Source organism: Neltuma alba, unplaced genomic scaffold (genome assembly GCF_004799145.2).
Source record: "Neltuma alba isolate B1F8T4 unplaced genomic scaffold, ASM479914v2 tig00011881_pilon, whole genome shotgun sequence".
Taxonomy (NCBI): domain Eukaryota; kingdom Viridiplantae; phylum Streptophyta; class Magnoliopsida; order Fabales; family Fabaceae; genus Neltuma; species Neltuma alba.
In genome coordinates this window covers 496,029-512,923 of record NW_021636483.1, presented here as the reverse complement: position 1 = coordinate 512,923, position 16,895 = coordinate 496,029, and the positions used below count along the sequence as shown (strand labels likewise).

General features: G+C 34.6%; 1 protein-coding gene and 1 long non-coding RNA gene across 2 annotated transcripts; both read left to right on the top strand.

The window, feature by feature from the left end:
• Nucleotides 1–5,615: 5,615 nt before the first annotated feature.
• Nucleotides 5,616–7,587, top strand: LOC114718941 (uncharacterized). The gene is made up of 5 exons (XR_003737870.1): nt 5,616–5,695; nt 6,776–6,823; nt 6,905–6,950; nt 7,072–7,142; nt 7,268–7,587. It is a non-coding gene; the product is annotated as an uncharacterized LOC114718941 (long non-coding RNA).
• Nucleotides 7,588–11,464: 3,877 nt separating this feature from the next.
• LOC114718938 (tryptophan synthase beta chain 1) lies at nt 11,465–15,314 on the top strand. Its single transcript, XM_028904376.1, has 5 exons — nt 11,465–11,958; nt 12,501–12,857; nt 13,182–13,624; nt 13,718–13,812; nt 14,886–15,314. The coding sequence occupies exons 1-5, from the start codon at nt 11,608–11,610 to the stop codon at nt 15,059–15,061; spliced, it is 1,422 nt and encodes a 473-aa protein (XP_028760209.1). The 5' UTR covers nt 11,465–11,607; the 3' UTR covers nt 15,062–15,314.
• The last annotated feature ends 1,581 nt before the right edge of the window (nt 15,315–16,895 follow it).

Genomic DNA, 16,895 nt, shown 5'->3' with positions numbered 1-16,895 from the left:
TCAATTACGGTCTATGGACAGCATCTTAATTGAAAGAATTGTTTACATTTAGTGCTTTCTAATATAAAGTTACTTAGAATATTAAGATGATATTTATACACGAGAAAAAAAATTATTGGCCAACATGTTTCCATATTCCCTTAATTTTTTATATATATTTATTAAAATTGCGTAAACTTTTTTTTTTTTTTCTGTATCATGCTATAAAATGGGTTTTATTGGAAAGTACTTTTTTATCAAAATATTTGTATTTAATTTTTTAAGATAAAAAAATTAATATTTGAAAATATTTTATTAAAAATATTAAAACATATTTTTTTCTTAAAAAAATTGTGAAATGAAAATGAAATGACGCCTCAAGGAATAATCCACCAGATCAAATGGTAGCCAACTGAAATAGAAAATCTGAGTTGATAAACCCTAACCCCCTTCTTCCCTCTCTCTCTCCACAGCGTACTAACCTGTAACCACCAGGCTCCTCTGCACAACACTGTCTTCAAGTTCCGAATTCGCAAGCTGCTGTCCTCTTTCCTCTTTCCATTATCGCTTTATTTTCTTTGTTGTCCTCATCAACTTTTGGTATTCTGTAGAAACTCAATGCCCTGAGCATTGTGAATCTGATGGGGCGTCACTCCTCCGAATCTCCTCCGCCTAGGGCTCGCGGGAGAAGCCCAGCATCCTCCTCGCGAAGAGACCGGGAAAGGGAAAGATAAAGAGAACGAGAAAGAGACAGAGACAGAGAAAGATCACCCGATACATTCCCATTCCCACAAGCATGACCCTCCTCGCATCAGGCATTTCTCCATTCGCCACAAAGCATGATTTTCTGGCGCAGGACCGGTCGAGGAGAGACGCCGCCAACGAGAGCTCTGACCACAGAAGTCGCCACTCGGCTCTCTCGGCTCATCGCAGAGCGTCGTGAGTCCTCAGCTAGCTCCTAGCTCGCATCTCGAACTCCGCGTACACAGAAGAAGAGCACAGCTGGCCGTGGACAGCGAAGAAATCAAGAGATGGGGGAGAGAACTGGAAGGATGGATAGAGCTGAGATGATGGAGAAGGAATTCGGATGAAGATATGGTGATAACGGAAGGATCGAGAAGATGTAGGACCTCTTGAAGGGAATGAAATTGATGATAACCACAATGACAGCGGCAGAAACGGTCTTCAAGGTCCAGACATGAGAGGCCTACTACTTCTCCTGAGCATCATCGCAATGGCAGGAAACAGGCACAGATCTCCGTCTCCTCAGCATCTGATGGCTCGTGATGAGGTGTCTGGTGATATCCAACCCTGTGAATAATGCTTAGAGTTCAATACTATTTTTTATTCGATTTAAATGCATCAATTGATAGTTTTGCTAAGGATTATTGTTTGCTCAAACGACTGCGATATTTTTGTTTTTGTGTTTTTGTTGAAGTTTTTGTTTTATTTTGAAAGAACGGAGTTGTGAAGGGATACTGGTAGATTTACCCGAGCTAACAACATCATGCTTTCAATAAATATTAGATATTTCACTCGCATGTCTTTAATTATTTCTACAAGCATCTAAGTAAACTTTATGTTGCAATGCATTGTAGAGTCAGCATTTAAATTGCTATTGTTTCATATATTGGTATATCATTGTTCATATGACTTGTGCGGGAAAGTATGTATCAAGTGTTATATCAGTGTATGATATGGGTGGCAAATCTAGGTATTGTTAGATGATGTTCTGTATTCAATCAACGGATGGAATGATGAGAGTTGGTTTGGTTAAAGAACTAAGCATGATCGAATATTTATGCACAACGCTTGAATGAAGTCCACATCTCTTAGTGGGATATGGCTTGTTGTTGTAGTTTATCCCATGAGTATGAGGCTGCCAGCTGATTTAAGAGAAAGAAAGGCATCTTTTGAGTATGATTATAAGCAGTGGGCTGCGATTTGCTTGACAAAGATAATGCCACAATGGTGTTTGTTGGCGACAAAAGAGGAATTGGGCTACGGGCCTAAAAACCCTAACCCTAGTTAGCACTAGTCTGAAATTTAAATTTATTATGTAATCTAGTATCTAGGAAATTATTCTGTTTTCATCTTTATTATTATTTGAATTTGTATTTCCTAGGATCTAAGTCAATCACTAGGATTTCGGCCTATCACCCTCATCTATTAGGGTTTCTGTACTCTATTTATTTCGGCTACCTCATTTGAATAAACAATCAATTCAGAACCATTGCAGTTCTTCAGTGTTGAATATGGTTGGGAGACCTCAAATTTTGAAATGAAGCTTGAGCTAGGATTGTTGATTGGAGAAGCGATTTGCCTTACAGACAAAAATGAAAAGATAATTGAAGACCCTATGCATTTGCTTGAACCTGTTTGGGGCTTTGGATACTTCTATTAAAATTAGTTAAGCTTATGATTTTATTTGGTTTGATGGTCGCTAATTGGGTGATGATAAAGGGGGTCAGATCCTGTTGTCACATGCCCTGATAGACTGTCATTGACTGACACATTGGGCTGTGGCATTAATTTTCTTTCTTTTTCTCATATAGAGTAATTTTTTATGATGAGGAAAAAAAAATTGAAGCCATTTATTAACATAGTTTGTTAAGCATGCTGCTTGCCTCATGGAAAGCTTAGTGGGGCTAAACTTGCTGAAAGTACATTGCTGGTCCGAGTGTTGTCTGTCAACGCTTGCTGCAGGCCCTAGATTTTGCCAGCTTCTCCAAATCAAAGATCAGTATTTTCATATTAAGCTTCTGGGAAAGCCAAAACAGCTTAAGCCTAACATAATACTAAAGCTGGCAAAGATGCGGTGGATGAGACAAAATCATAAAAGCTAGACATCATTGTAGTCATGCAGTAGTGATATTTTTCATATGAATACACTATCTTTTCACATTAGCCTTTTTATGTGATGCGTATTCATCCCTTATATTTCGAGGCTAGAGGGGGAGAGGATTGCTGATTATTGTTCTTCATTTTAATCAACCTAGATGTCGTGGCATTTGTTTTCTAAAACCCCTTCTTTTCTTTTATTTTCTTGGTGATGAGGGGAAGGAGGAGTTATGCCTAGCCGGGTGGGCTTTTAGAAAGACGTCAGTCTCTCTCTCTCTCTCTCTCTGTTTTTTTTTGGGGGGGGGCTTTTTTCCCAAACTTTGTTTCATGTCTTCTGGTTGCTTGGTGCCATGAATTGATGAGAAGACGTTCAACAACCGAGTTAAACTTTTATCCCTGACCTTGTATTTGTAGTGGATGGTGGAGTCATTCCCCTTTAACCCAGACTAATGATTTATTTATTCTTCCAAACCTTTTGACTGTCATTTTTTCCTTTGGTTCCTTTCTCTTCCTGCTGTGCACTTCCTTTGGTTTCATGTTGAAGTTTTGCGTGGAACTTATGGTTGGACTATTTTTTCTTTGGCAGATGACAAATTCAAGAGGAACTGAACACGGTGAGTTACTGTTATAATATAGTTTGCATGTTGGTTGACCATTTGTTCGGTCAGTTATAACGTCTTTAGATCTGATACTCTGATTTTGTTTTTGACTAACTAATATATATTCACCAGATATGTTGACATGATTGATTGATGATTTGCTTGCTTTTGGAGGATTTATGCTCTTATATCAAGCCACAACTATTTTTTCAAACCGCAGTCAAGATGATAATAAATTCTTCTCAAGATGTTAAAAAGGTGTTACATGTTTAAACAAGGATGGTCCCATGCTTTATATCAATGATATGGATTGAAGGTTTTACTTTATATTCTCTTTATTTTTGCCTTGGCTCTTGAAGATTTTGCTGCTCTGCCTTTCCATTGATTAAAATTTGTATAGCTTCTGATGAAATGTCTGCTATTGTTGCAGGGATGATGAGAATGATTCAGTAGCAAAGATGAAGGCAGCTGAAGAGGCTTTGGAAGAGAAACAGAAGGTATGGTCTAGCCTGTTTGTGGGATTTGTTGCTTGCACTATTTAATTTAGCTAGTTGCAGCTCATTTGCATTTGTGAAAAAGAATGAAAAATAGAAAAGGGTGTAAAGCTGAAGAGTATATTAGATTCGTGTGCCCTTAAGTATTAAGAGCTTACAATGCTTAATTTTTTACCTGGACTAGATCCCTGAATTTATAAATAGGTTTAAACCTAGCATTAACTGACTTTTTGATTATTTATGCTGCATCAACTCAAGCAATTGGTAATTTCTAAGGGGAAAAATGGATATAATGGTGAGATGTTATAAGCTCCATCGATGACCTATGACAATTCTATTTATGGAAGGGATGTCCCCATAAAAATTGAAGCTAGGGGGTCTATGAATGTACGCATTAAAAACCTCAGGGAAGAGGAGTGTGAATTATTCAATTAAAAATAAAAAATAAACTACTGTATTTATACTTGCATTAACGCAGTAAATGTGTAGGCACGTGATATGAACTCAGATTATCTGTATTTTACTTAGTTATGTGGAGAAATTTTAAGATAAATCAACATGCTTAGGCAAATTAAAGGCTCTGAATAATTTTGTATTAATGAGAAGTTGGGGTTTTCAAATGTTCTATTTCTGCTGGTTTTTCTTAATCTTCGTTGCCATTTGCAGCATAAACCTTCGTTTGAGCTGTCTGGAAAGCTTGCTGCAGAAACCAACAGAGTCAGAGGTCAGATATCAACTTGTTTATACAATAAAATACTTCAACCATGCCTGAATATTCTATAATCTCCCCCTATATTTTAGATCCTACACAAAGATTCCTTGAATAGGGGAATTGTGTGAAAATCAGGAAAATAAGGAAGGTTTGTGTAGCTTTTCAAGAGAAGTTTACGTAGTTTTATAAAATAGAAGAGGCTTGACTTTTGTTTGCGTATGCATATAAATCTTTCAATTTCATTTTAGATTAATCTCTTTTCCAATTAATTGGTATGCTAAATAATATATTGTTTCAGGTGTTACAATTGTTATTTAATGAACCTCCAGAGGCTAGTCAAACCCTGATATAAAGTGGAGGCTTTATGTGTTCAAGGGTGGTGAAGTGCTAATGGTTAGTCTATATACTTCTGGCTTCCTGCTTATTTATCATAATCTTCATACTTCCCAATTGTCTTACACCGTACACTTCTCTTCTGTCCACCTTATCTTCTTTAAACGTGTAGCACTTTGCTTCATGAATAAGAGTAAGCTCTGCTTTCTTGGTCCTGAGTCCTGACTTTTCGTACTTGGTTCCGTGAATGCCGTACAAGTTATTACTTGATCATCAGAATTGTGAGTACTATGCGCATTTTATTTTTATTTTAATTCAATAGATGAGCGACTATTCTTGGCTAGATTACTTTGCTTTGTTCGCTGCTGATTTTCAAGTTTCTTCTGATTTAATAGTTGTACGTTTATTCCTTGTTTGATATTACCCTTGCACTTTTGTTGTTTCCGGTCCTGTTGTAACTATCATATCTTCATTTAATATGCTGTTTTGCCGGTTTTTCTTGCGTTGAAAACTGTTATATTTGAAATCTCTAATTCTTACTCTCAATGCAAAAAACTAGAATGAAAATCTCTCCACCAAAGACACCTTCTTATTTTGCTTACAAATTGCATATTATTTGCAGAGCCCCTTTACATACATCGACAAAGTTGGTATCTTTTTGGAAGGGAAAGAAGGGTTGCAGATGTCCCAACAGATCATCCTTCCTGCAGCAAGCAACATGCTGTTATCCAATTTAGGTATTCCATTAATTTAAGCAATTTATGATGTTATTTTAGTACATTCAAGGTTTTAATTGTACTTTGAATTTGGATTTGGTACAGCTTTGTACATGTAGAGAAGATAAGGGGTGCAGATGCTTCTAGCAAAAAGACAACTTTTAAAATTGGGGAACTCTATCTTAACCTCAACAAATCACTTGGGCTATTTCTAAGACATAGAAGCTCTGAAATTAACTAAAATGAAGGAGCCTTAATTACAAAATGAAATAAGATAACAACAATTTAATTAAAGCAGATGTGTAATAGCGTAATTTTCAACACTATTTGGGTACTCCTAACTTGGAGTTATCATTTTCTAGACCATGGAGTTATCATTAGCAAAGTGTTATTCCCAGGCTGCTGCCCATGACTACGTGTCTATCTTGTGTTGGGGAAGTTTCCTTATATCAGTGGTCATTGTTACAATCAACCTAGTCATCCATGTAATTCTCAACATGCCGAATTTTTATACCCGGCATCAACTTTTTCTTGGTTGGTTGGATATGATTATGTCCCCAACCCTTTTCACTTCCACCGCATTCTTCCGCTCTTCATCAATGATGATACTAGTCCCCTTTTGTCCGTTTACCAAAGTTTGAAATCTACAAGTTCCATAGGTTTTTCTCCAGCCCATTTAGTTTTAAGGTGTTAAATTTCTATTTCATAACTCTGACCACCTCCATATATTTTCAAGATATTGTCCCAATATTCCCAAGTACTAAATCTGATCTTGTTCTCATGGACTAACATGCAGTGGCTCTTGCTCATTTGTCACTATTCATGGACAATGAACTAGCATTAGCACTATGTTGTCATTGATCCATGTTCATAAGATATTCGATAGAGTTTTATAGTAGCTGTTAAGGGCTTAACACAACTCTCCTCTTTTATCTGGGATTATGATAGTTGGAGGTAAGTACTAGAAACAAACATTTCTTAATTGAAAAACCACAAAGAAAATGAAAACATCTTAATGTAGATCCATAATAGCATAATCTCCAGCATGGTTGTTGCCCTAATTGAATTTTTCTCAAGTTTCTTTGTTACTTGTGTTTTCAGGCAAGTCGAAAAGGAGCAACCTGATGGTATGATGTTGAAACAAATAAGGTAGCAATTTTCGTCCATTCCCTATCTAAGCTGTAATTTCAATTTCAGAAGAACCTGACATCCTCTTTGCTTCTCCGCTAGGCCTTACTTAATGGACCTCGGAAGCACCAACAAAACTTTCATTAATGTAAGTAGTAACTGAAGATACCAATGATCAGTTTCTTAATATTTTCATATGTTGTGGTAGGATGAAATACTGAAACTAGGTAATGTATGATTCCGTCTGAAGCTTGCTGCTCTTTTTGCAGGAGAGCCCCATTGAACCTCAACGTTATTATGAGCTACGTGAGAAGGACACAATTAGATTCGGCAACAGTAGGTAAGAAACAGATCTTGCTAGTTCCTGACTGCATTTGTTTTGATTGCATATAATTAGCTAGAACCCCCCCCCCCCCCCCAAAAAAAAATCACCACTTAATTTTTTGTTTTTCTTTTTATCGGCAGCCGAGAGTATGTGTTATTACATGAAAACTCTATTGGGTGATGAGCAGAGTCTTGGTCAAATCTTGCCCTTTCTGCTCATTGGAAGTGACAAACACTCCCATCAGCAGGTTATTTTGATCATGTTCATCTTCTGTGTATTTAATTTCTCTTGATAGATGCCATGTTGCTTGAATTTTGGTAATTTTTTCTGTAGAATACAACACCAAGATATCAAAAAAAAAAATATTGGCTGTAACACCTAGTGTATGCGCTTATGAATGTTAATGAGATGCGATTAGACTTTATTTTAATAAGACGATGGCATTGTTAATTTCAAAAGAGCTCTCTCTCTCTCTCTCTCTATATATATATATATATATATATATTGCTTTTAAAATATATTTCTCGTCACAAAAAGCAAAAAAATCTATTCCTCGCATTATAAAATTATATAAAATCCAAGTTTTTGACTCATTTCCCTTTTGCGCTGCTATTAGAAAAATCGTTCGCGCGCGAGTCTGTTATGAGGAGGATAAATTTTTACCGGTTTCGTAATTTGTTTTTCGACCCTTGTCTTGTCCCCTTCCGTAAAAAAAGGCTTTTACTGACTAATGAGCTGCATAATTTTTTTTCTCATTTTTTCACTGTCCTTTTCTTCATCTCACGCCTCAAAATATAGCAATTAACTTATTATGTTTGAAATTGATATATTTTGTTGACCTGCGAGTAATTAATTGAAATGATAAGCGGTCTTGTCAATATAACTCTGGATCTTGAGAAGCATATTTATTAGAAAATTTTAAATTTTAATACTCTTAATTTAATAGAGGTTAGTCTCAAATTTAAAATGAGTTGAGAATATTCTGAATTATATAAAAAAACATGACTTTGCTCATATTAAATGAGGTTGTAATGGGAAGAGAGAAAGGTATAGAGAGTCACATATAAATATGGAAAAATAATTTAAAAAAAAAGTTAAATTACTAAATACTAAATAAGGAATTTTTATAAAAATTTATTGTCATTTACAAATTTAATATTGTCAATATTAAGTAAATCTTATAATCAAACCTGATTTAGGATTTAATAAGTTTTAGCTTCTTTTTTTTGTCAGTTTCCCTATAAGTATTAATTGTAGGAGTAAAATTGATAAATAAGTATGATTTTTTAAATGTCTTATATTGTTGATCAAGAAATTTCTATGGAAGTGATTTATTTTTTGAATTGTAGTTGTAGCGTTGAACCGTAGGTTTTTTTTTTTTTTTTAACAACTCTTACCTTCAAAAAGGTTTTCTGTTCAATGTCAACGTGTCTATATTCAATAGGCTTTAATTAAATGCTAAAATTCTTCATGTATTTCATTGTGTTGTGTGGTTTATAGTTCTCTGTTTTATATTTGGATAATTGTTAAAGTTACTTTGCTAAGAAAAATATTCAATTTATATACAATTTATATTATTATACAATATATTATAATATAAAAAGTTTGATTAATCATCTGCTCTGACTTTACGGCTTTGCGCACGTGTTCTTCATCTTTTTTGGTGCAGACAAAATATGTCGTGGTCCGACAGCGACCACGCATTTTTGGATGACACACATTTTTGGAAATGATGCGAATATTTTGCTTATAACGTTAGTGGTTGTCTTTTTTAACTTTAAACAAACCTTTACAATTTATAATTATAATCTCCTAGTGTTATTTGTAGGAAGAAAGAGGTTTTTTTTTTACAGTTGGCAAAAAGAAAAAAAAAAATTTCCTACATTTTATTAAATTTATTAAGTGAATGTTCTATTTTATCCTTATATTTATTGTGATTGTCATTTGTTTAGGCTTTTAGTGTGTGTGTGTGTGTGTGAATATATTAAATTGTTATGAGGAGGATAAATTTTTACCGGTTTCGTAATTTGTTTTGCGACACTTCTTGTCTTGTCCTGTTCCATAAAAGAAGACTTTTACTGACTAATGAGCTGCATAATTTTTGCACAATATTTTTTTCTCATTTCTTTACTGTCCTTTTCTTCATCTCACACCTCAAAATATAGCAATTAATTTATTAAGTTTGTTTGAAATTGATATATTTTGTTGACCCCCAGGTAATTAATTGAAATGATAAGTGGTCTTGTCAATATAACTTTGAATCTTGAGCAGCATATTTATTAGAAAGATTTTAATTTTAACATTCTTAATTTAATACAGGTTAGTCTCAAGTTTAAAGTGCGTTGAGAATCCTTTGAATTATATCAAAAAAAAAAAAGACTTTGCTCATTAAATGAGGTTGTAATGGGAAGAGAGAAAAGCATAGCGTGTCACATATAAGTATGGAAAAATAATTAAAAAAAGTTAAAAATTACTAAATACTAAATAAGGAATTTTTATAAAAATTTATTGCACTTACAAATTTAATATTGTCAGTACTAAATAAAATCTTATAACCAAACCTGATTTAGGATTTAATTAGTTTTAGCTTTTTTTTTTGGGTCAGTTTCCCTATAAGTATTAATTGTAGGAGTAAAATTGATAAATAAGTATGATTTTTTAAATGTCTCATATTGTTGATCAAGAAATTTCTATGGAAGTGATTTGTTTTTTTGAATTGTAGTTGTAGCTTTGAACCGTAGGTTTTTTTTTTTTTTTTAGCAACTCTTACCTTCAAAAAGGTTTTCTGTTCAATGTCAACGTGTCTATATTCAATAGGCTTTAATTAAATGCTAAAATTCTTCATGTATTTCATTGTGTTGTGTGGTTTATAGTTCTCTGTTTTATATTTGGATAATTGTTAAAGTTACTTTGCTAAGAAAAAATTCAATTTATATTATTATACAATATATTATAATATAAAAAGTTTTATTAATCATCTGCTCTAACTTTGCGGCTTTGCGCACGTGTTCTTCGTCTTTTTTGGTGCAGACAAAATATGTCGTGGTCCGACAGCGACCACGCATTTTTGGATGACACATACGTTTTTGGAAATGACGCGAATATTTTGCTTACAATTTATAATTATACTCTCCTAGTGTTATTTGTAGGAAGAAAGAGATTTTTTTTTTCAGTTGGCAAAAAGAAAAAAGAAAAAATTTGCCGACATTTTATTAAGTTTATTAAGTGATTGTTCTATTTTATCCTTATATTTAGTGTGATTGTCATTTGTTTAGGCTTTTAGTGTGTGTGTGTGAATATATTAAATGTATATAAATTTAAAAAATTATTTTAAAGAAAATTTATTTTTTAAAGTTTTAGTAAAATATGTTGAAAATGTATTTTAAGTAGGAGAAAAATAATACTTGGGAAAATGATGGATCATTTTCAAAGGAGATAATCATAAGAGAACTCATCCGAATTTGAAAGAGCTATTTCAGTCTAAGATACAAAAAACCAGGCACTATTGCAATTGAAATTGACGGAGTATTAATTATCTATTATTAAGTTAAAGTTAGACGTTGAAATGGAGCTAAAAATAGAATCCTAAATTGTATTTTGACCAATTTAAAAGGAAGCATGAAACAGTCAACAAAACCTTGTAAATATAGACATCTGTCTCAGATTTAAACAATATTCCTCAATCTTTATTACAAACACTTTTTTAAATAGCACAATCACCGAATTATAAATGTAACTAACAAATTCATGATTAAAAGTTTGTTTCATATATAACTGGTTAAAATGGATTTAGATTCTCTCCCTCTCATTCTCCACCTACTTTCTATCTTATAATTATTAGATTAAAATTTAGGTGATGAAAATTTAATATTTTATAAAATATTTTTTATTACAATTTTAAACTGTAGCAGTTTCAATTTATTTATTTTTTATAATTTATCATTTTATTAATAATCTTATAAAATATATTAAATATGCGGTCCTCAAATATTTAACCTGACAATATTAGTGATTAATAATTTTATTAAGAAGTGGAGGGAATCTAAATCCGAGTAAAATGCATCATATCACTATCCTATCACAGGCCCTTTTTTTCCTGGTCAGGCAAATTTTTCAAAGAGAAAAAAAGGGATAAACTTTAGGCTAAAAATGGCAATGCCATAAATCGGGATTTTATTCATATAATTAAGATTAAGATTAGACTAAATATATTTTCCCTCTCAGACAATGAGACAAACTACATATAATCCGATGTCCGTCTGTTCAACTTCAATGTACTGAATGAAGAGTCCGTTTCCGGCCCCCCAAACCTCCCGTACGATGATGTGTTGAAACTTGCAACCACTCGATTTTCACTGCGATTCAAGGAAGAAAAGCCGACATTTGAGTCTATAAATTTTACTTCTTGCTCGTCTCATTTCTACATTCTCATAAACCCTTCATTTCTGATCAAATTTCTGCAATCAGAGCTCACACGGCCATGGCTGATCCCATTACAAGCTCTGCTACATGCAGAAACCATTTCGACTGTACAAGGATGATCCCAAAGGAGATGTTCCCTTGTTCGCATTTACCCTCAAACTTCCTCAAATTTACTCCTTGCCCTTCTTCATGGGTTACTCGAACTTCCCCTTCTGTCTCGTGTTCGCTCGTCAAAGAGCCTGCGTCTGTTCTCGCAGAAGACGGAAATGGGTCGATGGTATTGCAGCGACCCGATTCGTTTGGCCGATTCGGTAAATTTGGCGGCAAGTACGTCCCTGAGACTCTAATGTATGCGCTCAGCGAGCTTGAGGCCGCGTTTCATTCTCTTTCTGCTGATGAAGATTTTCAGGTTTTTCCATCAATATCACTGGATTTAATTGCATGTATAGGTTTGATTTTTCCATTTTTCACACACCAGTTCGGTGAGGTAGAGTAATGAATCGATGATCATCGCTTTGGTAATTGGTATTTTGATGCATTTTATTTGAAATTAGGTCGCACTTTCACATGTCATTCTATCTGTTAATCTTCTTTGTCCTGTGTTACTATCAACTTCTGGTATTTTAGATAAAGATGTTTACTTTCGTCTATGCTGTTGCTGAGAGATACAGAACACGTTATTTGAAAAAGAATTGGTTGATCAGCGCACTCTAGAAGTAGTTTTCTAAACGCTAGAACCACTTTTGAAGATATATATTTTTGTTACCATTACAATATTACGTTAAGAATCTCTCACTCTCCCTCTCACACACGCGCGCGCGCGCGCACAAACAGAGCCAGAAACAACAATTCTTTAGCTCCTTGTTATCCCTACACAAACACACAATTAGAAACGTAATTATCTGAAATAAATGATGGAAATCTCTCTGAGATACATATTTGAAATTGCAGAGAGAACTTGGTGGGATTTTGAAAGACTATGTGGGGAGAGAGAATCCTCTTTATTTTGCAGAGAGGTTGACAGAGCATTATAAGCGTCCTGATGGTGAAGGGCCTCACATCTATTTGAAGAGGGAAGATCTTAACCACACTGGGGCTCACAAAATTAACAATGCTGTTGCCCAAGCCTTGCTTGCCAAACGGTTGGGTAAAAAACGCATTATTGCGGAAACTGGAGCTGGGCAGCATGGAGTTGCCACTGCTACTGTATGTGCTAGATTTGGTTTAGAATGTATAATTTATATGGGTGCACAGGATATGGAAAGACAAGCCCTTAATGTCTTCAGGATGCGTCTTCTTGGTGCGGAGGTAGGTTAATTGTAGTTGTTATGCCGTTTTCTTTGCCTAATACTTCCTGTTGTCTTCAATACAGAAAAGTACAAGGGAATGGTCTTTATTTGAAGTGGTTTATCTCAACAACTGTTTACCTTTTAAAAATATTCTAGAATGCTTGTAGGATATAGATTGTTATCAACCAAGACTAAGCAAGGGCTATTGACTTTGATTTATGCTAGCAGTCTTTCTGGAAAAATGTGTTTCATGCAACCTAGTTGCCTGAGACTGACTACTATAACAATTTTATGCATGTAGTATGATGATTGAGCTTTCTAATAGGGCAACTCTATAATGTAGGTAAGAGCTGTCCATTCTGGCACAGCAACTCTGAAGGATGCTACATCGGAAGCTATAAGGGATTGGGTGACAAATGTGGAGACAACTCATTATATTTTAGGTTCCGTTGCGGGTCCACATCCATATCCTATGATGGTAAGAGAGTTCCATTCTATGATTGGCAAGGAAACCAGAAAACAAGCTTTGGAAAAATGGGGAGGGAAACCTGATGTGCTGGTTGCATGTGTTGGTGGAGGTTCAAATGCTATGGGACTTTTCAATGAATTTGTTGATGACAAAGATGTCAGGCTGATTGGTGTCGAGGCAGCAGGTTTTGGCCTTGACAGTGGCAAGCATGCTGCAACATTATCAAAGGGAGAAGTTGGGATTTTACATGGGGCTATGAGCTATCTGCTGCAGGATGATGATGGGCAGATAATTGAGCCTCATTCTATTAGTGCAGGGTAATTTTCCTGATTGATATTTGTGTTGTTGATTTACTTTTTCCCCTGTGAACTTTGCTTGTTCTCTTATGAAGAATTATGTGCATCGTGCAGCTTGGATTACCCTGGTGTTGGACCTGAACACAGCTATTTGAAAGATTTGGGACGTGCTGAATATCATAGTGTCACTGATGAAGAAGCATTGGAAGGTAGGGCAAGCCTGACTTTTGCTATATCTAACAGAGACATAGCTATTATGTTTTCTTTGTCTTGCCTTTGCTTCAGCATATGGTATCATTTTGTGGTTTTCGAATTCAGAATGCTTATGCATCGTTCAGATATATGTTCTCGAGATGGTAAGAAAGGTTAATTATATCTTAGGTACTATACATAGTTTCCACTTGGGCTGTTGCATTGTGAGTAGATTATACCTATCTGGCATGTTGAATGAAGTCTTTTCTGAAGATTGATTCTTCTAGTATTTCCAGCTGCTGTCAGTTAATAGAGCAGGCACGTGTGAGGCTATGATGAACTTGAAGTGTCAAATCTTTACTTAATATTTTTGTTAGTGTTTGGTAGTTTGAAATAGTCAGATTAAGTTGCTTTGTCTTGGTATAATTTGGTGATCCAAGATCAGGATTCTTGGTAAAATTGAAGTCCTTTAAGTGATCAGCAGGCGATGATGCCTTCTTTCCTGGATGCGTATGCTTGTTTGTGTTGAGAAACTCGTCAAAGTGGAACTCCTAGTGGAATAGGAGTTTACTATTACCGAGGTGTAATAGAGTTTAAATGTTGTCCAGAAGTCTCAGAGCTATCTTTCTTTTCTTTTCTGTTTTTTTCCCCCCCAATTATCTGTTGAAGTTTATATTGTGCGCAACAGTATCTGTTACCCGTTTATCATATGTTTTTGTTTCACCCTACATTACTGCCATAGGTAACTGGAATAAGACAAAACCTTGTTTGGGTTCCCTTGGAGAAACTTCTCTTAAAGTCCCAATCATATAGAGCTACTCTATGCGAAATATCGATGCATCATGTTGTTATTGGGAAAACTCATAGAAAACGCCTAAAAGCGACGAGTAGGTCATGTGTAATGTCACTTTCTTCAGTTAGTATGACAGACATGCATTGCTGCGGGAACTATCTGGCCATTTCTAATTGTGCATGGCATTTACTTTGTAAATTCTTAAATTTTCTGTGCAAAAATTTCAGTTAAGATATGGTGTTGTTTTTATCAGGTTTTGTTTTTCTGCTTCATTCTTGGATATTTTTGTGTGTGCAGCTTTTAAGAGAGTTTCAAGACTTGAAGGTATAATCCCAGCATTGGAGACATCTCACGCCTTGGCATATCTCGAGAAGCTATGCCCGACCCTTCCGAATGGAGCCAAGGTTGTGCTTAACTTCAGCGGCCGAGGCGATAAAGATGTTCAGACTGCCATCAAGTATTTGAAGGTTTGAGGAAGGGTCATATTATGCTATGATTTGAGGTGTCCAGTGAAGACCAACAAGCTTGACTGCTGAGTAGCTTCATCTTCATGCTAGGGAGTTAGTATCAGTTTAATTTTGTATAAAGCAAAGTTCTGTGTTTGGGAAAAAGTTATGCATATGTTATTTAATGCTTGTAGCCCATTTTTCTGGATGCTGGTTTTATTAATAAGGACTATGATTTAAAATCTACTAATAAAGCAATTTGCTTTGTCTCCTTGTGATACTGTGATAGTGATACTGTCATTTTAGCTATGCTCAGCTGTTTATCGGTCATTAGAAGCAAGTTTAATGGTTGAAAACATGTCTAATTCTTGTTATTTTCGCAAGACCAATTGAAAAGTGAAAACTCTAAACTTATAAACTTGACTATTTAAGTTAACCAGATGATGTGATTGTTTCTGAACCATTGATTTGAGAGTCGACGGGTTTCTTTCTTTTTTTTTCGCTTTTGGTTTTTTTTTTTCCCAAGTGAAATAATTACCCTGCTGGTTCTATTTATATGACATTTTCAACATGTTTTACACAGATCAAGAAAAACTTTAAATTGCATTAACTCTTTATTAAAATATATTAACTTTTCAGTTTTACCCAATGTTTTAAAAGCCGAGCCGGATGTCCACCCGGAAAAAGCAGCGGGTCATGGTTTAACCGGTTGGATCGGTTCAGCTGTTCGGTTAGACCGGTAACATAATAATTAAAAAAAAATTATATACCCATATAATAATATAGCCATATAGGTATAAGAAATAAATATCATATTATTTTTTAAAAAAAATTAAGAAACACTTAAATATCTCAATTTTATAATGAGTTAACAAGCTCATATAATTATACCTCACAAAATTATTGAAAATAATAAAAACATAAATAAAATAAGAAATGAGAAATAACTATATAAAACAAAGATATATAGATAGAAATTTGAAATTAAAAAAAAAAAAGTAAAACGATTCCTAGGTAAACGTGTGGGATGGTTGCAGGTATTAAATTAAAGTTATTACTTCTACCGCACTCTCAAGAACAAACCATCGGCATAATCTTGTTTTCGCATCTGAACCCTCTATTCTTTCAGGATATTGCAGCTTTGGTTTTCCGCGTTCATGGCCGTCGTAGCTAGCAACGTTGGTGGATTCGGATGCTTTGAGGTTGTGTTTTTTTCCCCTTTATATCATCTTCTTCCATCTTCTCGTTTCTTTCTTGATCTCCTATTTTTCTTCTTCTTCTTCTTCTTTCTTCTTCCTTCTTTGGCTCACAACTGAGTAAAAGATTCAGGCCGTCTGGTTCTTGCGAAACCGTCCCGGCTTCCGGTCCAAATGCCGGCTTAAAGCGGCTTGAAACGGTTTAACCAGCAAGGTGGGTGAATTATGTTAACCGAGCCGGAGGGCATTCCGGTCACCGGCCGGACCGGTCCGACCGTCCGGTCCGGCTTTTAAAACGCTGGTTTTACCCCTATTTAATATATATTCCGTTAAAAAAAATAACTATAATAAATGAAAGACAATATGGTACATTTATGATAAAAATTTAATGAAGTGACTTATAAATATAACCAAAAAGAACCTTCTTTCTCTGCCTTATAAATAGCTTTATAAATAGGACCAAAGGAGTATTTTTTTATAAACTGATGATTAAAATATTGATATGTCTTTATCTTGTTTTATTCAATGTTAAATATATTAGAGTTTAATTAAAAATAATATTTGATTCATTTAAATTAAATTTAGAGAATTAAGATGAGAGATGTTTATATATTGCACATTTCTAAAATGTCCTTATATTTAAAAAAATACTATAAATCAGGAGA

Bases quoted from the DNA above. Each gene is read 5' to 3' on its own strand.
- LOC114718938 (XM_028904376.1), top strand. From the start codon at position 11,608: ATGGCTGATCCCATTACAAGCTCTGCTACATGCAGAAACCATTTCGAC. The intron at 13,625-13,717 runs GTAATTTTCCTG...TGCATCGTGCAG, and splicing joins CCTCATTCTATTAGTGCAGG to CTTGGATTACCCTGGTGTTG. The intron at 13,813-14,885 runs GTAGGGCAAGCC...TTGTGTGTGCAG, and splicing joins TGATGAAGAAGCATTGGAAG to CTTTTAAGAGAGTTTCAAGA.